The 25,607-nt window shown below is 40.1% G+C and overlaps 2 protein-coding genes across 6 annotated transcripts in view; both read right to left on the reverse strand.

Annotated features, from left to right (window-relative positions):
- The window catches only part of SLC12A4 (solute carrier family 12 member 4), a 1,264,335-nt gene that overhangs the window by 591,212 nt on the left and 647,516 nt on the right, over positions 1–25,607 (reverse strand). The gene's annotated exons all lie outside the window — the stretch shown is intronic.
- CENPT (centromere protein T) overlaps positions 1–25,607 on the reverse strand; it is a 119,199-nt gene that overhangs the window by 25,688 nt on the left and 67,904 nt on the right. For 3 of the 4 annotated variants that reach the window (XM_075188826.1, XM_075188824.1, XM_075188825.1), the window contains 3 exons: positions 19,253–19,395; positions 16,753–17,346; positions 14,876–14,972 (listed from right to left, as the gene is read on the reverse strand). In XM_075188826.1, coding sequence (XP_075044927.1) covers positions 14,876–14,972; positions 16,753–17,346; positions 19,253–19,395 — 834 coding nt within the window. Of the gene's footprint in view, positions 1–4,842; positions 4,940–14,875; positions 14,973–16,752; positions 17,347–19,252; positions 19,396–25,607 lie in introns of those variants that run through there. The other variant, XM_075188827.1, reaches the window with a different exon arrangement.

Raw genomic sequence — 25,607 nt, forward strand, 5'->3', positions numbered from 1 at the left:
ACCTGTGGACAGTTCTCCATTCGCATGCCAAATTTCAGTTTAATAACTTTAATAAGTTTTAAGATGTAGACCCTCAAACACCATGCCCCCCCCCCTCACAGATTTCCTATGGCAAAAAGACGTTTTTTTGCATGTAACCTTAATATAAAGGACATGACTGTGCCCTGATATATATATATATATATATATATATATATATACACATACACACATACACATACATATACATACACATACATATACACACACACACATATTTTATAACAATATAATAGAAGAGTATATATGATAAAAGAAAACAACAAAAAAACCCCCAGAAATTATCAGTATACAATGGGGGGTATTCAATTGACGGCGTGATCGCCGAAAATCGAGCGCTCGAAAAATATTACCATTAATACGGTAATCTGCGCGTAAAAAACGTTAATACGGTAATTTACTCGCTGGATTTCAGGGAGCTGCGAGCTGAAATTCAGCGAGTAATTACCGTATTAACGGTAATATTTTTAGAGCGCTCGATTTTCCACGATCACGCCGTCAATTGAATACCCCCCAATGTGTGAATAAAAAAAAGTAGGGCGATATTCGTTTACTTTAGGAGGTCAAAATGGTAATAACTGTCACTTATAGGAAATTCCTATCCCTAAAAATGGAATTATGTGCAAATATGTAATGTGTATATAAATATATATAAAAAAAAAATTCACAAGCGCAATGACTTTGTGGTAGCATTAAAAACTGCTCCCGATAGACTTTTAGTAAGAAAAACGCCAGACAACCAAGATATCGCTGCCTGACGTGCAGGGCCCAGTCTCCCTAATCACTAACAAACTCTTACAGTCTTGTCCAGTGAGCTTGCTGGTTGTTTCTCGGCATCCAATGCTCAGTGCTGCTCTGCAAAACATTACAGTCCCGAATGGATGGATCGCACTGTAGAACTCAGACTTTCTGTACGGCGTGATGTATGGATGATATTGTAGGCCATATGGGCACTCTAAACTATATACCACACCTTCCGAATCGCATGAGATATTTTGCACGATTAAGAAATTCTTTCCATTTGAATTGGATTCAAAGGAAATGGTTGGTTTCGTATTTCTCACGCCAGTGGTCTTACACATTTTGCTATTCAAGCACTTTTAGAAGCCTTTAGTCTTCGTAATCGTTTTTTTGCGTTGAAGAAAATGGAATCAAACATTTAGTTGATATATTTTTAGCCATTTTATATATTATCCTAGGATTTTGGAAAAGTACTTTTTTACAGTCTTAATCCATCTGCAGAATATGGCAATTTCTTTTGATAATAATTTTTCAATTCCTGTATATTACTATTATGTTGAGTAACGAAGGTCACATCAGGTATCTCATTATGAATTTTGCCTTTATATTTGAACAATGATGTTCTGTCCAGACCTACTTCATTATTGTTTCTTTTCAAAAATGTATTCATAAGATTAGTGCTTTCTTCTTCGAAAGTTACTAAATTCAAGAAGTTTCCCCTAAATCTTCTAAATCAGTGGATCCCAAACTTTCTCAGTTCAAGGCACCCCTAAGCCAAAATAATTACCAAGTAGTCCCCCGCCTTGCATATTATTATCATCATTTGTTAGGCGCCACAAGGTTTCCGCAGCGCCGCAACATAGTACAAACAGTAGACTATACAGGGTATAACAGTACAGAACAATAAACAAAAGTACCAATACTTCAGAAACTCCAGGCAGGCAGATGCAATAGACACGGAGCAGAAGAACGGGTAAGGCGACAGGAGGGAAGAGGGCCCTGCTCAAGCGAGCTTACATCCTAAGGGAGGGTTAAACAGACCAGGCACAAGAGGAGCCAGTTGAGGGAATGGGAGAGAGGGGAGAATGAGTGGAGGAGATAGGGGTTAAGTGGATGGTTGGTAGGCTTTGAGAAAGAGGTGAGTTTTGAGTGCACGCTTGAAGGAGCACAGAGTAGGAGAGAGGCGGATGGAACGAGGGAGGTCATTCCAGTGAAGGGGGGCTGCACGGGAAAAGTCTTGGATTCTGGAGTGGGAAGAGGTGATGAGAGGAGGAGAGGCTGCGATCATTGGCTAAGCGCAGGGAGCGGGTCGAGTGTGAATGGAGAGGAGGTTAGAGATGTAGGGGGCAGTAGAGTGGGAGAGAGCCTTGTAAGTGGTGGTGAGGAGTTTGAAAAGAATTCTGTAGGGGAAGGGGAGCCAGTGTAGGGCAAGGCAGAGAGGGGAGACAGAGGAGGAGCGGCGTGAGAGGTAGATGAGTCTTGCGGCCGCATTGAGTATAGAGCGGAGGGGGGAGAGACGGGAGTGGGGGAGGCCGGTAAAGAGAAGGTTGCAGTAATCCAGGCGGGAGATGATGAGTGCGTGTATGATGGTTTTGGTGGCCTCCTGAGAGAGAAAGGGATGGATGCGGGCGATGTTGCGCAGTTGGAAGCGACAGGCTTTGGCAAGAGAATGAATGTGGGGGGCAAAAGAGAGAGAGGAGTCAAGGGTGACACCCAAGCAGCGGAGTTGGGTGACAGAGGAGATGGTAGTGTTGTTAACGACAATGGAGAGGTCATGGTGGGATGGGAGGCTGGGAGGAGGAAAGACAATGAGTTCAGTTTTGGAAATGTTGATTTTGAGAAAGTGCTCCGACATCCAGGAGGAGATGGCGGAGAGGCAATCAGATACCTGAGCGAGGAGGGTGGAGGAAAGATCAGGCGAAGAGATGTAAAGTTGAATGTCATCAGCATAAAGGTGATACTGAAGGCCAAAGGAGGAGATGAGAGCACCAAGGGAGGAAGTATAGAGCGAAAAGAGTAGAGGGCCGAGAACGGAGCCCTGTGGGACTCCTACAGCGAGAGGGTAGGGGGAGGAGGAAGAACCAGACAAGGATACAGAGAAGGAGCGGTTAGCGAGTTATGAGGTGAACCAGGCGTGGACAGAACCAGAGAGGCCGAGAGAGAAGAGTTTGCAGCAGGAGGGGGTGATCCACGGTGTCAAAGACTGCGGAAAGGTCAAGGAGGATGAGTAGGGAGAAATGACCCTTGGATTTGGCCGATAGGAGATCATTAGTAACCTTGGCCAGGGCAGTTTCGGTAGAGTGGAGGAGGCGGTAGCCGGATTGGAGAGGGTCAAGGAAGGAATTGTCCGAGAGGTGCCTGGTTAGGCGGCTGCAGACAATTCGCTCAAGTAATTTAGAGGCATAGGGGAGAAGAGAGATAGGGCGATAGTTGGCAAGAGATGTGGGGTCGAGATTGGGTTTCTTGAGGATAGGAGAGATGAGAGCATGTTTAAATGAGAGGGGTACTACACCAGAGGAGAGTGGTAGGTTGAAAAGGTGTGCGAGGTAATAGCAGGCAGTGGGAGAAAGACAGCGAAGGAGGTGAGAGGGGATGGGATCGAGAGGGCAGGTAGAGGGTGGAGAGGAAAGAATGAGAGAGCGAACTTCTTCACCTGTTGTAGGGCCGAAGGAGCACCAGAGTTGGGTGTTGGTGGGAGGTGAAGCGAAGAGGGAGGCGGGAGAAGGGGAGGAGGAGATGTTCAGTCTGATGGCCTCAATTTTGGAAGAGAAAAAGGTGGCAAAGTCAGAAGCGGACAGGGAAGACGGGACAGAAGGGGGTGGGGAGGAGAGTAGGGAGTTGAAGGTGGCAAAGAGGCGGCGGGGATTGGAGGACTGAGAAGAAATGAGGGACTTAAAGAAGGATTGTTTGGCGAGGGAGAGGGCGGAGCAGAAAGAAGAGAGGATGAATTTAAAGTGAAGGAAGTCGGCCAGGGAACGAGATTTTCTCCAGAGGCGTTCAGCAGTGCGAGAGCACTTTTGGAGGAAGCGGGTGAGTTTTGAGTGCCAGGGCTGGGGAATAATGCGGCGTCTGCTGACAGTAGAGGCCGGGGCGACAGCGTCCAGGGCAGTAGAGAGGGAGAGATTGTAGAGGGAGGACGCCTGGTCAGGACAGACCTGGCTTAACTACTGGCTTTGGCCGCGACACTCCTGTGAGAACTCTGCGGAACCCAATTTTGGAACCACTGTTCTAAATTGACTGCCAGGTATATTCCAAATACATTTCCTGTGATGATTACTAGATGAAGTCAGAAAAATATCAGTCTACTTCCTTTGTGAAACATTTAATGTTTATACTGTTCTCTTCAATATAGATAGTGAGGTCTAGAAATGAAATGCTTGTGTTCAGTTTGTTATTGTTCACGTAATCAAGAAAAATGTTGAAGCCTGCTGGTTCACAGTCCCAGATAAAAAAAAAAAAAAAAAAAAGATTTAGTCTATGCAGCGTTTGCAACAAACAAAATTGGTCAGATATGTCTTATTTTGCCAAATATTCTCATCCTCATATTTTAAAACGAAAAAATTGGAGCATCTGGGCACGAAACGTGTACCCATTGATGTGCGTATTGACGGACTGTGAAAAGCCATCATTCCAGAAATAATTATGCTCTAATATAAATTCTATTGCACTCATAAAATGGACTTGCGCTGTTTCAAGATTAGAGCTTTGACACAGGTAATGGTACATATGGTCACACCCGTCTGCATGTCGGATACAGCTATACAATGATTTGACATTGCATGTAACTAAACTGTAAGAGTTCCTCCATGCGATGCCCTTCAATACTTCCAAATTTGCAGTTGCATCCTTAAGATAACTTTTTTTGGGGCGGTACTAATTCTTGAAGAAACAAATCAATATAGTCTGATAAAGTAGAGGTTATGGAATTGATCCCTAACACAAATTGGGCGGCCTGGAGGGTTCTGCTTGTCTTTGTGAACATTTGGTGAAATTATAGAAAACCGGAATTCTAGGATGTGTTCTGTATATATGACTAAATTATTATTGATTGAGAATACCTATTTGCAGGCCTTCTTCCAATAGTCCTCTTAATTCTCATCAGGCAGCAATATCTGGTTGTCTGTGGAGTTTTTCTTACAGTCTATCTGGAGCAACACTTCTGTAAAACAGCATTTATTAATGCTACCACAAAGCCATTGAGCTTGTGCATTTTTTATACATATTTAACGACATTACATAGTTGCACATAATTCCATTTTTAGGGATTGAAATTCCCTATCAGTGATAGTTATTAGATTACTTTAGGAGGTTAAAATGGTAATATCACACATACTTTTCACACATTGTATACGCATGTTTTCTATGTTGTTGTATTTTGTGTTTTTATTTTATATTATATATAAATTGTTTTGCGCTCCTTTTATGATATATACCCCATTATTTGTTTCTGATAAAAAGCAGCATTTTCATCTTTTAGAGTGCTCACATAATATTAGAGTTTATGGATGAATCACCAGACTAATCTGACCCTTCAGTCGTAGGTACAATCGTTTGAGAAAACACGTCTGTCGGAAAATTCTTCAGTGTGTACATATCCTAAGAGAGACACGTTTTTAATTGAAATTCATATTTAGCAATATCTATTAAAATTTCCTTTCCCAACTCCATGGCAGCCTTTACGATGAGTTAAAACGCTGATGAGCTTAGTGTAGACAGGAAGAATTTTCCCCACCTGGACCCTATATAAAAGCAGTTTTTCCTCTTCCTCAGAATCTTTTTCTTCCTGTCTCAGCGTGTGTGTGACAAGGTAGTGCAGAGTAACATTTTTTGTTTTGATTTGTTATTTTATTCTAGAGGGCTTACCCGAGGTTTTTGGGTTTTCCTCAGGCTGGCTGTGTGCAGTTCAGCGGGGCTGTGCAGGACTGTTCCGTTTCCTTCAGTGTGGGCTGCTTCGAGTCTAAGGTAATGCCTATGGGTGTAGATGGAATACGCGTGCGCATGGCCAGTACGGATCACCAGCCAGCGCTGACTTCTGTTTACCAGATCACCTGTCAGTATGAAAGCAGGTGGAAATTGTTACCCTGCCCTGATGATGTCAGGGCAGGCACCTTTCTTAAGCAACTGACGCCCATTATATGAGGCTAATTGTTGGCTATAGGTGGATGTATGCCGCAGGACCTAGCAGAGATCTGGATACAGTGCACTATGGACCAGGAGACCTCCCCAAAAAAGCTTAAGGACATCCCAAGGTAAGTCCTTAGAAGCGGGTGTTTGTATACTTTAGAAAAGCTTATTTAGTACCTTTTGTCTATTGTTTACAGTACATCTGTGGAGCTTGTGGAGGGAAAAAGGAATTGTAAAGTTAAGAATTGGGTGTGTGCAGCATGTGATGGCCGATTGCCAAAAGATTACATTGATCCATTGTGTGCGTCATGTACCCCCCTGAAACGACAGAAGAGCCTGACCCCCCTGAACAATTCTAACAGTTCATTTCATGGATTGTGAAGGCCATACAGTATTTTCAGGCCCCACAGCAGGGGGCAAAGAGGGACAGGACTCCAATAGCAGAAGAGATAGAGGATGTGAGGCCAGGGCCATCCTCTGAAACATTCAGTTCCCTTCAGAAGTGGGATTCCGAGTCAGATAGTGATGAGGAGAAAGAGGATCCCAGAATGTTTAATTTGGATACCATGAAATCTCTAGGCATTGAGGAAACGACAGTTCCGGTCAAACCACAGGATGCACTGTTTTCAGAACACCAAGTGAAATCTAGAGTGTTCCATATCCATAAGGTGATAAAAGACCTGATCTCTAAGGAGTGGCAATGCTTAGACACAAGTCACCCTAACATAGGGAGAGTGAACGACATGTATCTCTTCCAGGATGAAGATATGCCAAGATGATGTGAAGTACCTAAAGTGGATTCAGCCATAGCAGGCTTATCCTCAAGGACCACTCTCCAATGGGATGATGGGGGGCCATTGAAAGATGCCTTGGATAGGAGGATGGAGACTTCCTCCAGGAAATTACACATCTCCTTGAGTATAACCCTGAAGTCTGGGATAGCCATGGCTTCGGTACCTGGAGCCCTTAGGTTGTGGGCCAGCACGCTACATACAGATATCAAAGATAGAAGATTGTTTCTTCTAAAATCCTTAGAAGTTATGCAGAAAAGCATTGGTTTCTTGTGCAAAGCCTCGTTGTATACGATTGTGTTCTCTTCCAAGAGCATGGCCTTCGCAGTTATAGCAAGAAGGGTGCTTTGGCTACGTGCATGGGTGGAAGACCCCATTCAAAAAGCAGTCTGACAACGCTTCCATATGAAAGTAGTTTCTTGTTTGGGGAGACACTGGATAATCTGATGCAGAGGCTAGCTAGTGGTAGTGCTAATTGTCTACCACAAGACAGAAGGGGGAGACAGTTCCTCACTTATTCTCCAAGGCAACAGTTTAAAGAAGCCTGTGCCTATAGGCATGGGAGACAGTACTCCAGACACCAAGATAATATGGCAAGACAGTCCTTTCGGCCCATCAGGTCGAAGAGGGGGAAACAAGCACAGCAAAGAACCCAATGACTATCTGCAGATCCATCCCCACTATCTCCAGTGGGCGACAGGATATCACGCTTTGCATAAATTTGGAATCAGACCACACAAGACAAATGGGTCCAGGAGATAGTCGCCAAGGGATATGCCATAGAATTTCAAACCTGGCCAAAAGGAAAAAGATTTGTTCAGTCAAAAAGTCCCACGTTCATCTTCGAACAGCAAGCATTAGAGGGAAGTCTAAAAAGCCTGGTGGAAACAGAGGCTATTGTGGCGGTGCCAACAAATCAAGAAAACATGGGGTTCTATTCCAAGCTGTTCCTCGTGCAGAAAGCATCAGGTGCCTTCAGAACAGTACTAGATTTATGAGCCCTCAATTGCAAGCAAAACACTTTCGAATGGAGTCTATCAACTCAATTCTCAATGCAGTAGAAACAGGACAGTTTCTGATGGCGATAGACTTAAAGAATGCATATTTTCATATCTTGATCACAGTTCATCACCAGCAATTCCTGAGGTTCTGCATGCAACAACGCCACTTCCAATTTACTTGCCTTCCGTTTGGTCTTTCCATGTCTCCAAGAACATTTACCAAGGTCCTTATAGTTCTCATAGAGGCACTCAGGGAGAAAGGAGTAGCTTTGTGGCTGTATCTGGATGATATCCGGATTTCAGCAAAGTCAGAGGAAGTGGCCCTACAGGTTACATCCCAGGTAATCCAGTTCCTACATCAGCACAGTTGGTTAATCAATGTAGCAAAAAGCCACCTGATACCCTCGCAATAGTTAGTGTTTCTAGGAGTGCAAATAAATACAAGAACGGACAAGGTCTGTCTCTATCAGGAAAGGTTGGACAAAATCCAGTCGCTGGCGCATCAGGTCAAGATTCAATATCGAATTTCAGCACAAATATGTCTTTGCCTTTTAGGAATGTGTTCTTCAACAATAGGAATCCTTCCATGGGCAAGGTGGCATATGAGAGACCTTCAATCAAGCCTCTTTGCAGAATGGGATCATATAGTGGGGTCTCTAGATTCCAAAACCAACCTCTCAAGGTCGGCAAGACAGTCCCTGGATTGGCGGCAGCTTCAAAGCTTGAGAAAGCAAGGGTGTCTCTCTTGATACCAGACTGGTGTGTTCTTACCACATACTCTAGTTCAATAGGCTGGGGTGCTACATGCAAGGTATGGTCACGCAGGGCACTTGGCAAGACGAAGAGAGACTTCCACAAGGGAACATCTTGGAGATGAAAGCGGTCTGGCGTGCAGTCCAGTACTTCCAGTCCTTTCTATAAGCCAAACATCTGCAAGTATTCTCCGACAACAGGACTGTAGTAGCCTTTATAAACAAACAGGGTGGTACCAAGTACAGAGCAATGCTGGCCGAAATAACCACACTGATGGCATGAGCAGAGACAACCCTGAAATCTCTCTCAGCCCTTCACGTGGCAGGCAAAGACATCGTGGTGGCGGACTATTTACGCAGACACCAAGTGCACCCAGGAGAATGGGAGTTGCACGAAGAGATCTTTCAGTTTATACGGCACAGGTTTGGAATGCCAGAAATAGATCTGATGGCCACAGGGAACAATTCCCTCCTTCTACTCCCGTCACAGAGACAACAGGGCCTTAGGGATAGATGCCCTGTCAATGCAGTGAAACTTCAAGCTAGGGTACGTGTTTCTTCCCTTTCAAGTTATCTCTCAGGTACTCAGAAAAATAAGGAAGCAATTAGTACTACAGTCTCTCTACCCTCATCCCACTAATAGTGAGGAGAGACAACTCCATACTCTAAATGCAGTGATAGATATATCTACTTACATTGTCAAGACAGAAAATCTTATGAAGACAAAGCAACTATTTGTACTTCCTGAAGGTGCTCGCAAAGGACATGCCCCATCCAAACCCATACTGGTGAAGTGAATTAGAGAAGTAATTGCACAGGCCTACAGGGGGGAAAGGGTGTGAAGCAGCTAGGATATCGAAGGTGCATTCAACTAGGGCGGTAGCGACCTCCTGGGCACATAGAACCCAGGCTTCGCGACCAATATCTGTAAGACAGCCGGATGGTCGTCGATACACACCTTTTCTAAGAATTATCTACTTGAAGTTTGGGAGAAAGATTCTGCAGCAAACTGTGTAAATACATTTTTGTTTAACTGGATTAAGGTGTTTTTTTATTGCCCTCCCGACTACTGTACTGCTTTGGTATATCCCATTGTAAGGGATGCCATGGAGTTGGGAAGGAAAAATTGAGAAGTATACTCACCGTTAATTTCCTGTCCTTCACATACTTCATGGCAGCCCTATATTGTCCTACCCTTGTTCTAATAGTTATGTTATAGGACGACTTGGGAAGTTACAAAAGACACTGAGGAAAAGGAGAAGCTGCTTTATAAAGTGCCCAGGTGGGGCAAATTCTTCCTGTCTACACTAAGCACATAAGAGTATTAACCCATTGTAAGGGCTGCCATGGAGTATTGTCAAAAAAAGGGAAGCTAACGGTGAGTATAATTCTCAATTTGTTTTATCATTTTCATCAATTTAAATGTTTTTATTGTTTTTTATAGAATTCTTGACTAAATTGGTATTCATATTAGCTGGTAATCACTGTCCCATAATACATACAACTTATTTTACTTAATTCTCAGTGTATCAAAACACTTTTTGGAATTGCATAAAGTTGATCCTACACATTTGACTGTTACCATTATGGAACATATTGGGCCCACAATATGAGGTGGGGATAGATTTCATAAGCTATGTGAAAGGGAAATCTTTTGGATCTTCCAATTCTGGACACTTTACCCTGAGGGATTAAATTAATCCTTGCAATTTAGTTTTAGGTAACTTTATATGTTCTTTTGGATTTACTAGCTATATATTTTTATCCAGGTGCTACTATATGCAAGTAGTGTACAATAATAAGGAATTTTCACCTTGGTTTTTCTTGGTTTATTATTTTAGTGTATTAGTTTTGATTACACACATTTCCATGGTTCTCAATAGAGGACCTTTTGTATTGCTTTGGTTTTATACACACAAGAGTCCGTAACATGTTTCTTCCTCCACTCTTATAAGATACCTCTGTGGCTTATTAGGATTGATGAGGTTTACAATGAACATGAGGGCACAAGCTTGAACCCCATACAACACAAACCAGCAAAGGGAATGAATATGGTCTAGTTATAGTATTTACTTTGGGTAGTATTTTATTCATTTTTAACTTTCATTGATACTGCATCTAATTCAGTTGATTGGGCTAAAAAAAATTGTTTATATTAGCCAAATATCTGAAAGTAGTTCTCTTACTTCTCAGTAGGACAAGTTTCTATTTTTACTTTTAAATTATTTATATTATTCAGGCTAAGTGATATATGTATTCGTTATAGATTTGCTAGTATATTATTGTATTGAAAGTGAATGGCCCCCAACGTTTTTAATTACATATATATGTAGTTGCAAGATATGATATGAGTTGTATTTTGACAGACCTGATTAAACTTCCAGCTGCTTCTCCCATTCTATGATTGAAAGTTCACAAGTTTAGGGGGGGATGTATAATCTCGCTCATTATAGGGTGTTAATATCTTTGATAAAGCATCTATGTCACGAAACGAGTCAGCAGGACACTTTGCTGGAGATTGAAATCAAACTGCGTTGTTATTCTCACCTATCAAGTGCACTTTGCGTACCATTTATCTGCTGTCAGAGGACTGAGATTGCGGACTATCATGCAGTATATGTTCTACGTTGGCTACGAAGACGCAGGGTATAGCAGTTTATCACCACACCCGCCCTCTGCGAGGAATTCTCTGTATTATCTGTGGTAAGATTCTACACAAGTACTTTTTGGGCTGGAATTCTACTGTGAGGGGACGAGGCTAGGCTACATATCTACATATTTTACTGCCGCAGTGGAGTTCGTATCCACTTAAAGAATAATTCTGTAGAAAAGGAAGGAAAAGCCCCTGTTTGCACCCATTATCACCTGCAACAAGTTAAGCGAGACATCAGTTTTTGCTATTGCAATGGGCACTAGATGTTTCTATTAACGATCATTTATCAAAATCTACAGGGAGTGAAGTGAACTGGCCACTTGCCTCCCCTTTAACTAGCTTTACTTGTGTAACGCTCTCAGATTATTTATCACCTATTTATGGATATTATGTTTTTAATATTGATTTATTTCAAAATTGACCGTAGCCTCACTCTGTGTCTGTGTGTGTGTGTATATGTTAGGGAATTTAGACTGTAAGGTCCAATGGAGCAGGGACTGATGTGAATGAGTTCTCTGTACAGCGCTTCGGAATCAGTGGCGCGATATAAATAAATGGTGATAATGATGATGATTTACATTTATTCTTGTAATATGTGCTTATTTTTTATCAGTTACTAGGTTATTTATATTGTTAGTGTTTTATGTACTGTATAGGATAATGTTAGGAGACATTTAATGTTACAGATGATTATAAATAAATTGTAATCTATTTATGTAGTTGGGAGCCTAACCTGTAGTATTACGTCATATTCAATTATTTTCTTTTTTAGTTACAGAGATCAAATTTATTTTTATTACTTGGCGCTTCTTTTTTGTTTATAACTTGTGTATTTTCATTGTGTGCGTTGGCTGCTAACGACTAAGAAATAAACTTGCAATAATTTTAAAAAAAAGTTTCAGGTCCACAAAGTCATCCCTATCAGATATACTAAAGGCATACGTTTGGCATAGATCTCCATCAGTGGAAAAATTAAAAGGTATGTGTACACTGGTGATTTTTACCTGTGCTACATTGCGATTATGTGTTGTAGGGACAAAGGGTAAGCAAAGACTGGTGCATTGATCACCGATCTCTAATATGAAGAAATGCACAGATCATGCACTGAAAATTTTTATAAATAGTGGATATTGGAACATCAAGTACCTGAGTCATCTGCAGACGCAAGTCCCTTTGCGTGCCATACCTTGCATCACATTGCTCTGTGCATGCTCAGAAACGGACCTTACTCCAAAGAATGTAATTTCATGCAATTCATGTCTGAATGCAAATAAAACTTTGTACTGGCTATGATTTGAAGGGCGGAACGGGGGAGGTAGGGAAGAATCAGATGAACGTAGGCGTGCCAATGCATATGCGGTCGATTCAAGGTCTGGGTTTCTCTTAAGTGATTTTTAGCACTAGCTACAAGGTAAGTGTAAGTTCCAACTGATGGTAATGAGATTCACAGCATTGTAATCGTATTAAAAACTACATGTAGAAAATGTGTATACAAGAAACTATAGAAACAGATTGTATGTACAGTACGCATTACATATCCCCATTTATGTATTTAAAGATCAGAGTACTATGAGTTGGTAATTTGTTATAATTTTTTTTGCATGCAATATGATGAGACTTTATAGTGTACATAAGCATGTACGTATATTGCACTCTGTTCTGTCTGTTAACATGAGGAACTGTGGCTGGATCACCTATAAATAACTTATTCTTATAATATATTTAAATTATTAGCACAGTGTCCCAATTTATATTGTTGCAAATGTACTGATTCTGTGTATTAGAAATGTACTCTTTATTATATTGTGTTATACCTCAGAAATTAATGCAATTACTACACAGAAATATATGTCTGATGCATATCAGACATATGTTGAGGAGTCTTGTGTAGCTTGGAGAGGAAGTCCTATTAAGCCTATTCAATGTCAGTGACCAACACTTGAATACACAACAGGTAGTGGTTACCTGTATACTGCCTGGATAAATGGAAAGGAAACGTCTGAAACTATGTGATTCAGGATATCACAGTTTACTGTAAAGTTTGCCAAGTAGAAATTGCATTTAAAATCCTAGTTTAAAAAAGATCTCAGACTTCTTAGGGCCAGCAAAGAGTTCAGGGGGCTGGCATACCCCATGCTAGGCTGTGTCCAAAACAGCACTGGTTTGTACTGAAATGTATCATTGTTCCATCTGACTTTCTGATCACTGGTACCTTCAATCAGTGTGAACAGTCCTTGTCAGGTAACTTGAGCTAAACAAACATCACTTGCTTTAAAACCTGCTTAACTTCTTCCCTGCTGTAATTTCCTGTGACTTACAGATTAGACTCAAATCTGATCCATTTCCGGCTGTTCTGAGGTTTAGACCCAGCTATCCAGAACCAGCAGCTCTACAGTGTGATAGGCCAGGGGGGATCCATCCACAGTAACACAGATCTATAGAAAGAGGTCAGGGGTACCAACCAGCTCAGGTGCACCAGCAAGGGAGTACACTAGCAGCGAGTTACCCAAAAGGAACGCGGTTCTAGATGCTGTTAAAAAGTCCAGTATTGGCATCATTGTAAGCCCCTCCTTCTGCGACTGAGGTGCAATTGGGATAAAGAAAGGCAGCATGGCAAAGTATGCCCAGCCGATTCCCAGTAACAGACAGGGTGGCATAAGCTGCTTATCCTGTCACAGGTACTGTTTAAGCAGAATGTACTTACACCCAGATTCAAATGGGAACGTATCCTAAGATTCACTTGTATTTTAAAATGGGTGCACGTATGCCCAAGTTCCGTGCTCAATTTAAAAAACGCAACTTGCGTGCAGGTTGCATTCAAAGATGAATCAAGCCTCAAGTGGACAAAGTAGAGCATGTTCCATCTCCACCTGTCTATGTTCCATCATCTGCTGGTTAACAACACGACCAAAAAGCATATTCTATACGTTTCCACATACTATGGATCAATAATCCCAATGCAAATCTGTGTTCAGCCTCCATTCAACTTTCAATAATGACTGAGCATAGAAGGGCCATTGTGTAGATAACCCCAATGTGAAACTTAACCTAGAATACATTTCTGATATGTTCAAGTACAGATAATTTGCATCACCTTAGCCTTCCATGACTGTCAGTACAGCAATTCGGTTATTTGACATCTTAACTTCCTACCACATCTTGTCACAAACTTAGTTTTGTAAAGTCATAAAATAGCAATATGTAGGATAATCCTGCAGACTATTTAAACTTTTCATTGTACTAATTTACCAACATGTGTATGTATCTATGAATTAAAACTTAGGACTGAGCATTATCTGCTCTTACATGCATCTTTTGCATAACTGTATATAGTATGTGACATAACAGACATCTCAACACTAAGGGCTTGATTCAATTACCTACGTGTTCTCACAGGAACCTTGCACAATGTGTCCCCGTGGGAAATTGCAGGAAAAAATGGTCGTTCATTTTTGCTGGTAGCTCATAGGGGTGCATTTAATTAGCCACAAGGTCCTTTTTTTAAACCTTGCACAATGTGACTCAATGGGATGATGTAGGCAAAAATCTTTACTCATTTTTGCTGGCACCTCATGTTAACTATCCCGTAAATGATGGCGATATGCACAGGAACAAATTGTGTGAAGTTCCTATGACACCTCGCAGCTATATGAATCCGCCCCCTGTGTCTGATTTAATATAGTTTACATTTGGAAGTCTACTTTTAATATTATTTATACGACACACAGATAACATTTCTAAATGCAATGAGCTCAACAAGTTGTATATATTTACAGAAAACGAGCATTCTTCATATAAACAGGGGTGTCAGTGAGTCCTGAGTCCATAGGTTGTTTGTTTATTTGTTTCTTGTTTGCAAAAGTAGAGATCTCTGAAAAAGAAAACATGTTATTACCATATAGACAGGAAAAATGTGATGCAAGTAAAAGTGATGATTATTATTATTTCTATTCTATATCCGTAATAGCAAAAGGTGGGACTAGGGCCGCCAAACCTTCACCTGTGACCCCAGGCTCCCTTCTGGTTTACTTCTTATAGCTTGTAACACTTGTTTAAAATGTCTGCTGGTATGTAATTACAGTGTCTTTGAATACATTTATTGTTTTAACTCATTACTGAGATTAAGGCCAATGGGAATTCCTTTAGAATTTTCACTGTTCTAGATAAAAAGAAAATTCCATACCTTAATATAGACAGATTGCAGGTCAGGGTATTTTTCCAGTGATGGTATTTTTTACATTTAACACACACTAAGGTACAGATACCTTGCTCACCACCTGCTGCCTAAGTACACTTATCACCCGTTAGCTGTATAGGCTAAAGGAGAAAGCAATGTAGGGATCCAATATGCTCCCATGGCAGCTGACCGTTTCATCAGAAATTAGTAGATTAGATATTAGTAAAAATAATTTGATTATTGCGTTCACTATATTTAAACAATACCAAATATGTGTATTGTTCTCTAGTTTAGGGAAACTTGATGCTTTGTTTTTGGGCTTTTTTTTGTCGAGATTTATTTAAATTGTTTTTCTGTTGCAGGAAGTGAGTTGATTGTAAAGTTTTGCATAGAATAATTGTTTTGGGAAAGTTTTGCAGAAAGTCATTAGCTTGTACAGTATAAAGTTTTGCATAAACTGTTTGCTCAAAAAATATAGAAAAGACTGTTGAACAAAAGATGAGAAAAGTGAAAAAGTTGAGATAAAGGAGTACCATGTAGTTTAGTGCTGGATAAATTGAGTGGACAAAATGCAGTCCGGTCAATCCTCCATCTTGCACACCCCCACTTGCAATTAACACACACGTGTATATATACATACACACACATACAAACATACATACCATGTTTACTTCGTAACACATAAGAAAAACACATTTATACATAGATAAAATAACTTAAGTAGGCAATGCAATATATTTTATGTAAAGTAAAGTAAACTTTCTGCACTGTTAATTATTATATGTATAAAGACGGTTACTGAAAATATCTTTTGTTAATAAGAAAACATTATATTAAATGAGACTGTGGAAATCCTCTTTCGATATGGTATTTATTATTCCCTGTATTATACTGTGGAACTCAGAGTAAGTAGAGCAGACATTGAAATGGAATTATCTTACTTAGAACTTGGTTTAAACGGGAACCCACCGTTTGAAGGTAGTTATTAAATGGTTATTACAATACTAACAGTAACTGTGGCGCCTTACAAATCTACAATACTAATAAAAATATCATTTGCCTCATCATTAAACCCTCCTGATAGCATAGAGCTATAGCAGACTCACAGGGAAGTAATTTAAGGGCAGAAATGGAACAGGTAGTAATAAATAAATTATGAGAATTCTTTGTAAAAGGGAAAATCATTCAAGCATTTTAACTCCATATAGCTTTCATTTTTAGAATTAAACTATTAGTACAGTACTATGGCTTAATGTCTGGGTTTCTCTAATCTAGGTGATTGAGTGCAATTACCATGCAAGTATGTCAGCCCAGTAGAATGCAATATATTGTATTCCACATTCATATATTCAAATAAGTTTAGATTATCCACTGAAATATTTTCAATATACTCTTTTGTCTTACCAAAACATCAAATAAAAAATAATTGTAACTCAATTTAATGCACAAACAATCCCTATTATATAAAACTCACCAAAATCAAGGTGTCTCTGTTCAAAAAGCAAGTTCTCACTAGTGCTCTTTTGTGATGAAGCATAAGTATCTTCCTTTGCGGATACTGATAGATCCATATTTATGGATTGCACAGTTTGAAGACCATTTTCTTCATTATGCCTTGAATTCTGCATCTTGGGTGTAAATGTATCCAGTCCAGTTAGCTTTCCATTCTCCGTTACACTGGACTGGTTCTTTTCACTTTGCACACTACTTTCAATATCCATAAAGTCAGTGCCAATTTCTTCACCTTCACCTCTATCTGATCCAACGTCTCTAATTTTTTTTATCACTGCTTCAGAATTGAATATTCTTTCACCTTCAAGTTTAGGTTGAACATTTACACTTACGGCATCCATGTTTGTTTCTGCAAAATCATCCTCTGCTTCTTTCTCATCAATGTAAGTTGAAACAAAGCTTTTACTTATTCTTTTAGGAGTTTTATCCGAATTAGGGGTATTCATTTCTTTAAGTAATGGCTGGACATACAACTCTGTGTTCATTTGAGCCACCTCATTTGATGAAGCATCTGATTTATTCTCTGCGAAAGATTCAATGAAGCATTCTTGGGAGCCTGTTTCAAGTTTAAAAAAATGCAGTTATATAAATATAGAGTACAGGATATTTGCCATCAGCGAATTTGATTTGTTAGTTCTTACTTCCAGTACTGCCGTATTATGTTTTACGTGAGTTCACCCTTTCTACAGCAGAAGTGGTTTGCACCTTACTTATCAAATACATTCTCATTTTCAACCTTAAAGTTTTCACCAAGGAGAGATCTGGAAAAGTCACAGGAGACTACACGGGCTCAACCCTATTTTAAGCACCAATAAATTCAAACTAAAAATTATTGTTGTTGATTTATAAGGCACCTCATTGCCAGACAGTGTGGAAAGCAGAGCATACGTAACACAAAGGCATTCACAATAAATGCACCATGAAAACAAAGGGCAGTAGAACGTAAGCGCTCTAGCTTACATTCTAGTGGAAAGAGGTGAAACAAGAGGATTGAAGTGCAGAGTGGAGATTGGGACTGTAGCAAGGGTGTACCAGTATGAACAGTATGGGTGGGTGTACGGTCAGTTCTAGTAAACAGGTCTGTTTTCAGATAGCGTTTAAAAATGTGAAGGCTCAGGGAGTCAGGAGTTGTAGGGAATTCCATAGGTGGCAAGTGGCACGGAAGAAGTCTTGTAACCAGGAGGGCGTTAACAGCAACAAGGTGAGGGGCAGATCAGAAGCAATTCTAAGGCGGCGTAAGGGATTGCATTTTGAGGAGTGGAATTGTCAGGGAGGGTCATTTGAACTAGATTCTGAAGCATATGGGGAGCCAGTGTAGGATTTACAGAGTGGAGCAGTGGATGTAAAGCAGTGGGAGATCAGTCTTGGCATTTAGGATGGATAGAAGAGAGGAAAGGTAGATGCAGGGGATGCCAGATAAGAGGAAGTTGCAGTATTCTACATAGGAGGTGAGCGAAATGATAACCGTTACGGTTGCATCTAGATTAAGAGATGGGTGTATTAAAGCTTTGCTTTGATTTCTACTATAAAATAGACTGAATGTGAGGAATAAAGCCAAGGGCAGAGTCAAGGGTGACATCACGGCAGTTTTTGAGCCTGAGGAAACTGTTAAAACGCTGATGGGGAGGTAGATTTGAACGGAGTAGGTGACTCTGGGAGGATGGAAGTTAAGCTCTGTTTTTAGCATGTTGATCTTTAAGTAGTTGTGGAACAATCAAGTGAAGATAGCAGAGACACAGTTGGTCCCCAAAAAAGAACAGAGAGGAAGACATTTAATCATGTAAACTGGATACATTTATAATCATTATAAGCCAACAGCATCTGTAAGATCCAGTTAATTTGATCTATTGTCTCTGCCTTGCCTGAGAAGCCTAATTCAGGTTCCATGCATCTCCTAGGATGCCCTTCACCACTCCTTGTCCTGATAGATGGTAGAGTGCTACTAAATATATTTACCTTTACATTTTTAATATTAAATTATTTTAACTACAAAGCGTATTAAGCCAGTTCTCTCTTTCTTCCACCTTTGATTCTTTTTTTCTTCTATGAAAAAAAAATGGATTATGACATGGAGAATGATTAATCAAGAACAAAGCTGATAGCTATATTCAGCATTAAGTGCACAAAATGTTTGGGTGTGTGCTTTTTTGAAGAAATTTTACACAATATTGTTTTTTCATTTTCATATATTCCAGATGAACAAAAGATTTTTTTTCACGCCAATTTGGATTTGAAGACAAAAAAAAAAAGTACAGATTATGGGAACTCAAGCACGTAAAAGGAATTTAATATTGACTACATTTGCTAGACATAAATTTTGCTTATTGTGATTTGTATTTAACAGCTCTGAGGTTTCACATCCTTCAGAGTTTAAACAAATTTAATTGTTTGCGAAAACATACAATTCTAGGATCTGCTAGCAATTTGAGACAAGAGATTGTGTCCAAAATTAAACAATTTACCTTTTAGTATCTGATATTTGTCCTCAACTCCTTGCTCAAAGTCACCCAAAGATACTAAACATACTTTGTTTGGCCTGCGGAGTAAACCACTTTTGTATGTGGACTGTGGTACAGCTGAAATATCCAGTTTATTCTCAACAGACCTGAGAATGAATGAAATATAAAATGAATAAAAAAAGTCTCACAATATGGTGCCAAAACCAGATACATAACTTGAAGCCAGAAAGAAAAAAAGGCAAAAAAATATTCAAAAGCATTCCGACACTAAGTTAGTAACTGAAGATTCCCATTTTCTGTTTGAGTAGGAACTACCATCACTGCTTACTATGTCAATAAAAAGATATGTAACCAGTATTGTAAAGAGAAAGTTTGGGGTTGCTCCATATATGGAGTAGGAAGCAGATATGAATCTACACACACACACTAAATATATATATATATATATATATATATATATATATATATATATATATATATATATACACACATACATACACAGATAAGCACATTTTTATATCTTACTGGTACGCAGATTTACTATAGAGTGTATTTTGATGGAATATTTTCAATCTTAAAAGGGTTTTACACTATTTTGTGTCTTTCTCCACCTTTCTTTGTGTGAGTGAGTACCTGATCTCCCAAGACATCTTTGAAAGGACATCTAGAAGAACCCTCTGTAACCTTTGAAGTGTCTGTTATCATCAACATTCTGGTACGCATATTTTGGAATACATCTATCCAAAGAAGGCACCTACTTCATATAGATATAGATATAGATATATAGATATATATAGATATAGATATATAGATAGATATATATATATATATATCTATCTATCACACACACACATATACACACAAAGAACAAAGGGAGGTATTTAACTCACAATCTTCTGGGAAAGGATGCAAACAGTGTTACACATTTGTGCAGCAGTGCACCTAGTTTAAAGATAGACAGGTGGAGGACATATGTGTGGCAAAATAAAAAGTATAGAGTTTGATTAACTTTCATGCTTTGAAAGACTCTTTTCCCATGCAGCAAGCCAACAGGGTGTGCCTGCAGTAGGAGCAATCAAACAGAAGCAAGTGAGAACTCCCCTTTTAAGGGAAGGTGGGAGTGTCATCTGCCCATCAAGCTAGGGCTGTGGGAGGAGTGTCAGGTATAAAAACCCTGTTTGTTGCACTTTTAGTGTGACCAATGCTAGAAAAGCTGTCCAGTGGCTAGAGAGCTGATCTGTTTATTATTTAGGGACACAAGAAACTGTATGAAATGTGTGTTTTCAAGTACTTTTCCATCCTAAAACTAAAACCAAGTAAAAAGAAAAGTTGGGCAGCACGGTGGCTTAGTGGTTAGCACTTCTGCCTTACAGAACTGGGGTCATGAGTTTGATTCCCGAACATGTCCGTATCTGTGTGGAATTTGATGTTGTCCCCATGTTTGCGGTAGCTCCGGTTTCCTCCCACAATCCAAAACATACGTAGGTTAAATGGCTGCTACCAAAATAGAGTCAAGTCTGTGTGTGCGGAATCTAGACTGTAAACTCTATTGGGGGCAGGGACTGATGCGAAGTGTATATATACACACCTCACACTTACTCAGGGGAAAAAAAAAGCAAAAACCTTGTTGCCGCCCCCAATAGTCTCCCGCCCACTAGGAAGCATTTTGTGCAGTTCACTTGTCAGAAGAAAACGGAGAAAAGTGACAAGACGTTCTTTCATTTAACATCGCGCACACAAATGTCTCATAATGTAAGCGTTCACTTTTATGTACTGACGCTTAACAATAGTTATTTCACTATGGCTGCACTTTTTTCTATGTCTGGCTGTACCTGTACATTAAGATATAGTTCTAGCCGACATCGATCTTCAATAACAAGAACCATCCAAAAAAAACAGTGACAGCCATCTATTTACACGGATTCCAAACACAGCGCATACAAACATCTCATAATGCAAGTGTCCACTTTGCATTATGTGTGGACTCATTTACAGTATTTCACTATGGTTGCTTTTTTTGTGTCTCTCACCACCTACACATCAAGTTAAAGCTCCAGCTGACATTGATCTTTAAATAATGAAAAGTTACAAGAAACATCTGCAAGATGTAGCAACAAACTACACTAATTGCACAAAAACAAGAAGCAGCTGTGTAAGTACTTCCAGATCTTCCAGTTTTTACCACAAAACACAGTATTACACTATATCTGTTTTTACTTTTCTCACTGCACATGCAGCAAGGATAAAAGAAGAACTTTTAGAAACCAACTAGCACTCTCCAACAAGGACTCCACCTGAACTAAAAGACCCATCCCCAGGACTTTCTGTATCCGTTTTAGGGAACTGAGGGATTACATATTCTGATTGGAACATACATATTCTGATGTGATCCTCAATAAACTGAAACACATCCAACAATACATAGATTTACATTTTCTGACTATAGTTCATTCACAAGCAATTCTTTAACCCCCCCAACCTTTGCCCTTATTATCCCCTCCCCACCATCTTATGCTACTTACTTTCCTGCCAAAGGACACAGACTACCTGCTCTAGGGTAATAGGTCCGCATCCTTACGTCCAGCCCCAAAAACTCAACTAGGATCGATGTTTTCCTAAACCAATATACCTCAATATTTATATGATCAGGCAGAGTTTTTCCCTGTCGTTGTATGCGACACAAAGCTGTACTCTGGAAGCTACCTCTGAAAAGAGTACAGCAGATCTGTGTCATATTCAGGAAAAACAATAATAAAAGCCTAATTATATGCACAGTAGAAAATCAAATTAATAAATGTTGTAGAATTGCGCACACAATCAAATTTTAATAAAAAAAAAAACCATTCAAGAATATCTACAACTACTAAAACATAAGATTGAAGCTGTAGGTACATGGAAGTTTTGTCATCTTAATTTAAAAATGTCAGCTACAAGCTCTGGAAACAAGCAAGATGGATATGATGCTGAAAAAAGGGGTAATGAAACATTTGTGTTACTTTGCCCTAAGGCTAATCGTTTAAGATAGGCTTTTCTTTTTAAAAAAAATTTGGTTTGCAGCATTTTGCAAGGCTAGTAGATACTGTTATCTTGTGTGCCATTAAAGTGGTTCTTTACTAGAGATGGGCGGGTCCGGTTCCCCGAGAACCGAACCCACCCGAACTTTGCCTATCCGAGTACCGAGCTGAGTAGCTCGGTACTCTCCCGCCCGCTCCAAATCCAAATCGAGGCCGAACGTCATCGTGACGCCGTCGGATCTCGTGGCTCGGTTCTCGCGATACTTCAAGATTATAAATACCTGCCTCCACAGCAATCCATCGCCATTTGACAGAGGGAGCGAGCAGGGTGTAGTCACAGGCTGATTTAGAGCAGGGACAGAGAATACAATATTCTTATTCCAATTTCTGTAACAAAAATCGCTAGAGAAGAGAGGAGGATAGAGGTTTATTTTATTTTTGTAATATGTGGCACTCCCCAGTGCTTTTGGGGTGTCCCCCATAATTGTGCATAAATATTTCTGGCTGTCAAAAGTCATATCTGTCAGCAGTATCTACCAAATAATTTCGAATGGATTCAAAGCAGTCCACATTTGATCAGAATGAGCAACCAGGTTCTGTCACCAGTCCTGATGTTAGTGTTTCCAGTACGTCATGGGCAAGGCAATGTCAAACTGCAGTGTTTCAAAATCAGTCCAAAAAACAAAATAAAATAAAATTTTTTTTACTGTGTTGAAGCGAAAAAGAAGTGTAACTGAGCAAAAGTTAAGTGCCGATAAAAAAAAAATTGCCAACATGCCATTCTACACACACAGTGGCAAAGAGAAGGAGGCCTTCACCTTTGGCTATTCGTGGCAGATCGCAAAAAGTTACCGAGCCTACAATTGGTGCACAACTACTGTTACGCGTCAAAGCCGAGCTGCAAGTTAACAGTAAGGCATTAGAGGATAATGATTGCTTTGATTCACAAATGACACCAATCCCTGTGGAGAGTCCATCCAACAGTGGTATGTCTAATCGTGAGCATTCTGTTAGTGTACCCATAAAGAAGGGGCCTTTCACAGCAGTTCTGCTGAGTGTAGCCGGTGATACACAAATTGAGGATGCCACTTTGGAAATAGAAGAGGATGAGGGGGAGATTTATGGAGGTGACGAGGGCACTAATGAGGATGTTGATGATTATGATGCAGACAGAGACCAAACTGCCTTTCTCAATTTCTATTTATATTCTAGATTATATAACGGCTGAATAGTTTTCTATTTTACTCCTAGTGGAGAGGGGATCTGATGCAGACAGATACCAAGCTGCCTTTGTCCATTTCTTTGTATATTCGAAATTTCTAGTTCTACAGTCTATGCAGGCTGCTTTTTTTATATTCAACTACAAGTGGAGGGTGGGGGGGGGCATAGATAGCCACTAAAGTACCGTGGCCCATTTAATTTTACTTTCTAGCTCCACAGTCTGTGCAGGCTGCTTTTTTAATATTCAAATATTCAACTACAAGTGTAGGGTGCAATTTACACCCAAAGATGATGGCTACATTGACAATAATCAAAGATGGAGGAGGTAGACAACCAGGTTTGACTGTATAATTTGCAGACAAGTGTTCGCATTAAGGACAGCCTACCAGGGATTAAACAGTTTTTTCATAATTTATTAGCTTTAGAATTACTTCACTTATCTAAGAAACTGGTGGAGCACTAAATTAGGTTATTTTAGACCAAAAAAAATTGTATTTTTTTCAAAAATCGCAAAACAAAACCAAACAAAACCAAAACACGCAAAGGCGGTTTTGCAAAACCAAAACAAAAACACGACGGTAATCCAGATCCAAAACCGAATCCAAAACCAAAACACGGGGGTCAGTGACCATCTCTATTTTTTACATAGATCACAACAGTGGTTCCCAAACTTTTGCAGTTCGCGGCACCCTTAGTCTCCATAATTTTTTCAAGGCACCCCTCCAAAATAATTATCGAGCAGTCCTGTTTTAGAAGTAGTTGGGTCAAAAAAACGTAATAAGTATTTAGGTCAGGACAGAAATACTTATTTAGTTGTATGCAAAAATAATACACATCCAAAGAAAAAATAATATATTTATATATTTTTTTCAATTATATGTCTGTCAAACAATAATTGACAACTAACTCACACTGTGACCTCCTTCATCTCCATACACACCCTGCCCCGTCTGCCACTCTCACCCTGCCCCGTCCGCCCTCCTCTCACGCTGTGCCGTCTGCCCTCCTCTCACGCTGCCCCTGTCTCAAGCCCCCTGCCCCCAATCCGACCCCTCACTCTGCCCCCCCCCCCCGACCGGCCAGGGAAAAAAAAACAAAAAAACTTACCAATCCACGCGGCGCCAGGGACCCAGCATCCGCCTCTCTCCCGTAGCTTGTCACCGATTGTCGGACGCGCTGCAGGAGAGAGGAGGATGCTGGGTCCCGGGCGCCGCGCGGATTGGTAAGTTTGTTTTCTTATTTTTCTTTTTTTTTCTGGCTGGTCTCGGCACCCCTGTGACACTTTGGGAACCGCTGGATTACAATGTAAAAAGTCCAGGTCTGGATAATTAGTTAGGCACAAGTAGCTATTGTAGAATACACATAAAATATGCAAAAGATGTCTGTAGCTCTGGTTTTTTAAAATATGACTGAGGATATGAGGGTATATTTCAATAACTCAGCCGACCTTAAAGGCAGATGCAACTTCATTTTATTGACAACAGGTGATGGACATAGCAGTGGCAAGAGCTTAACAGACAAACCAACTGTTTAATTGCACAATAGAACCCTGTATAAATAGAACACTGGACCTGCTAACTGTCCAGCTGGATATGTCCATGTGGTTCTCATGGCATTTTTCTAACTCCTCCAATAATACTCACTTAACTATATGCATTAAATCACACCTGGCACAATTGAAACACTTTTGCCAACAGTAACAGTGAAACGCCAAATACTCGCTAATGTTTATGTAACATGAATTTCAAACTGATGTTTTGCCTGAGTAAATCATTCCTGCAAACAGACCTGTGCGTTTTGCTAATTACCTGCCTGGTCGTATTGATGCACCTTATGTTATCACTGACCACACTCTAGAAATGTCGCTGACATAACTTATGATTAACAATTACAAGCTTCATTTTAACCTATTATTATTATTATTAATTTTTATTTATAGGGCGCCACAAAGTATCCGTAGCACCGTACAAGGACAAACAATGGCACAGTACAAGGTGAAACAGCACAGTACAAGTAACAGTAAGCACTATAACTCTGGGGGCTCAGGCACAGCATGAAAGAGAGGGAGGGAGGGGAAAAGTGAGTACAGGCAGGTAACTATGGCCCAAGAGGGTGGGCACGGA

The sequence above is a fragment of the Mixophyes fleayi genome, chromosome 10, assembly GCF_038048845.1.
Source record: "Mixophyes fleayi isolate aMixFle1 chromosome 10, aMixFle1.hap1, whole genome shotgun sequence".
NCBI lineage: Eukaryota > Metazoa > Chordata > Amphibia > Anura > Limnodynastidae > Mixophyes > Mixophyes fleayi.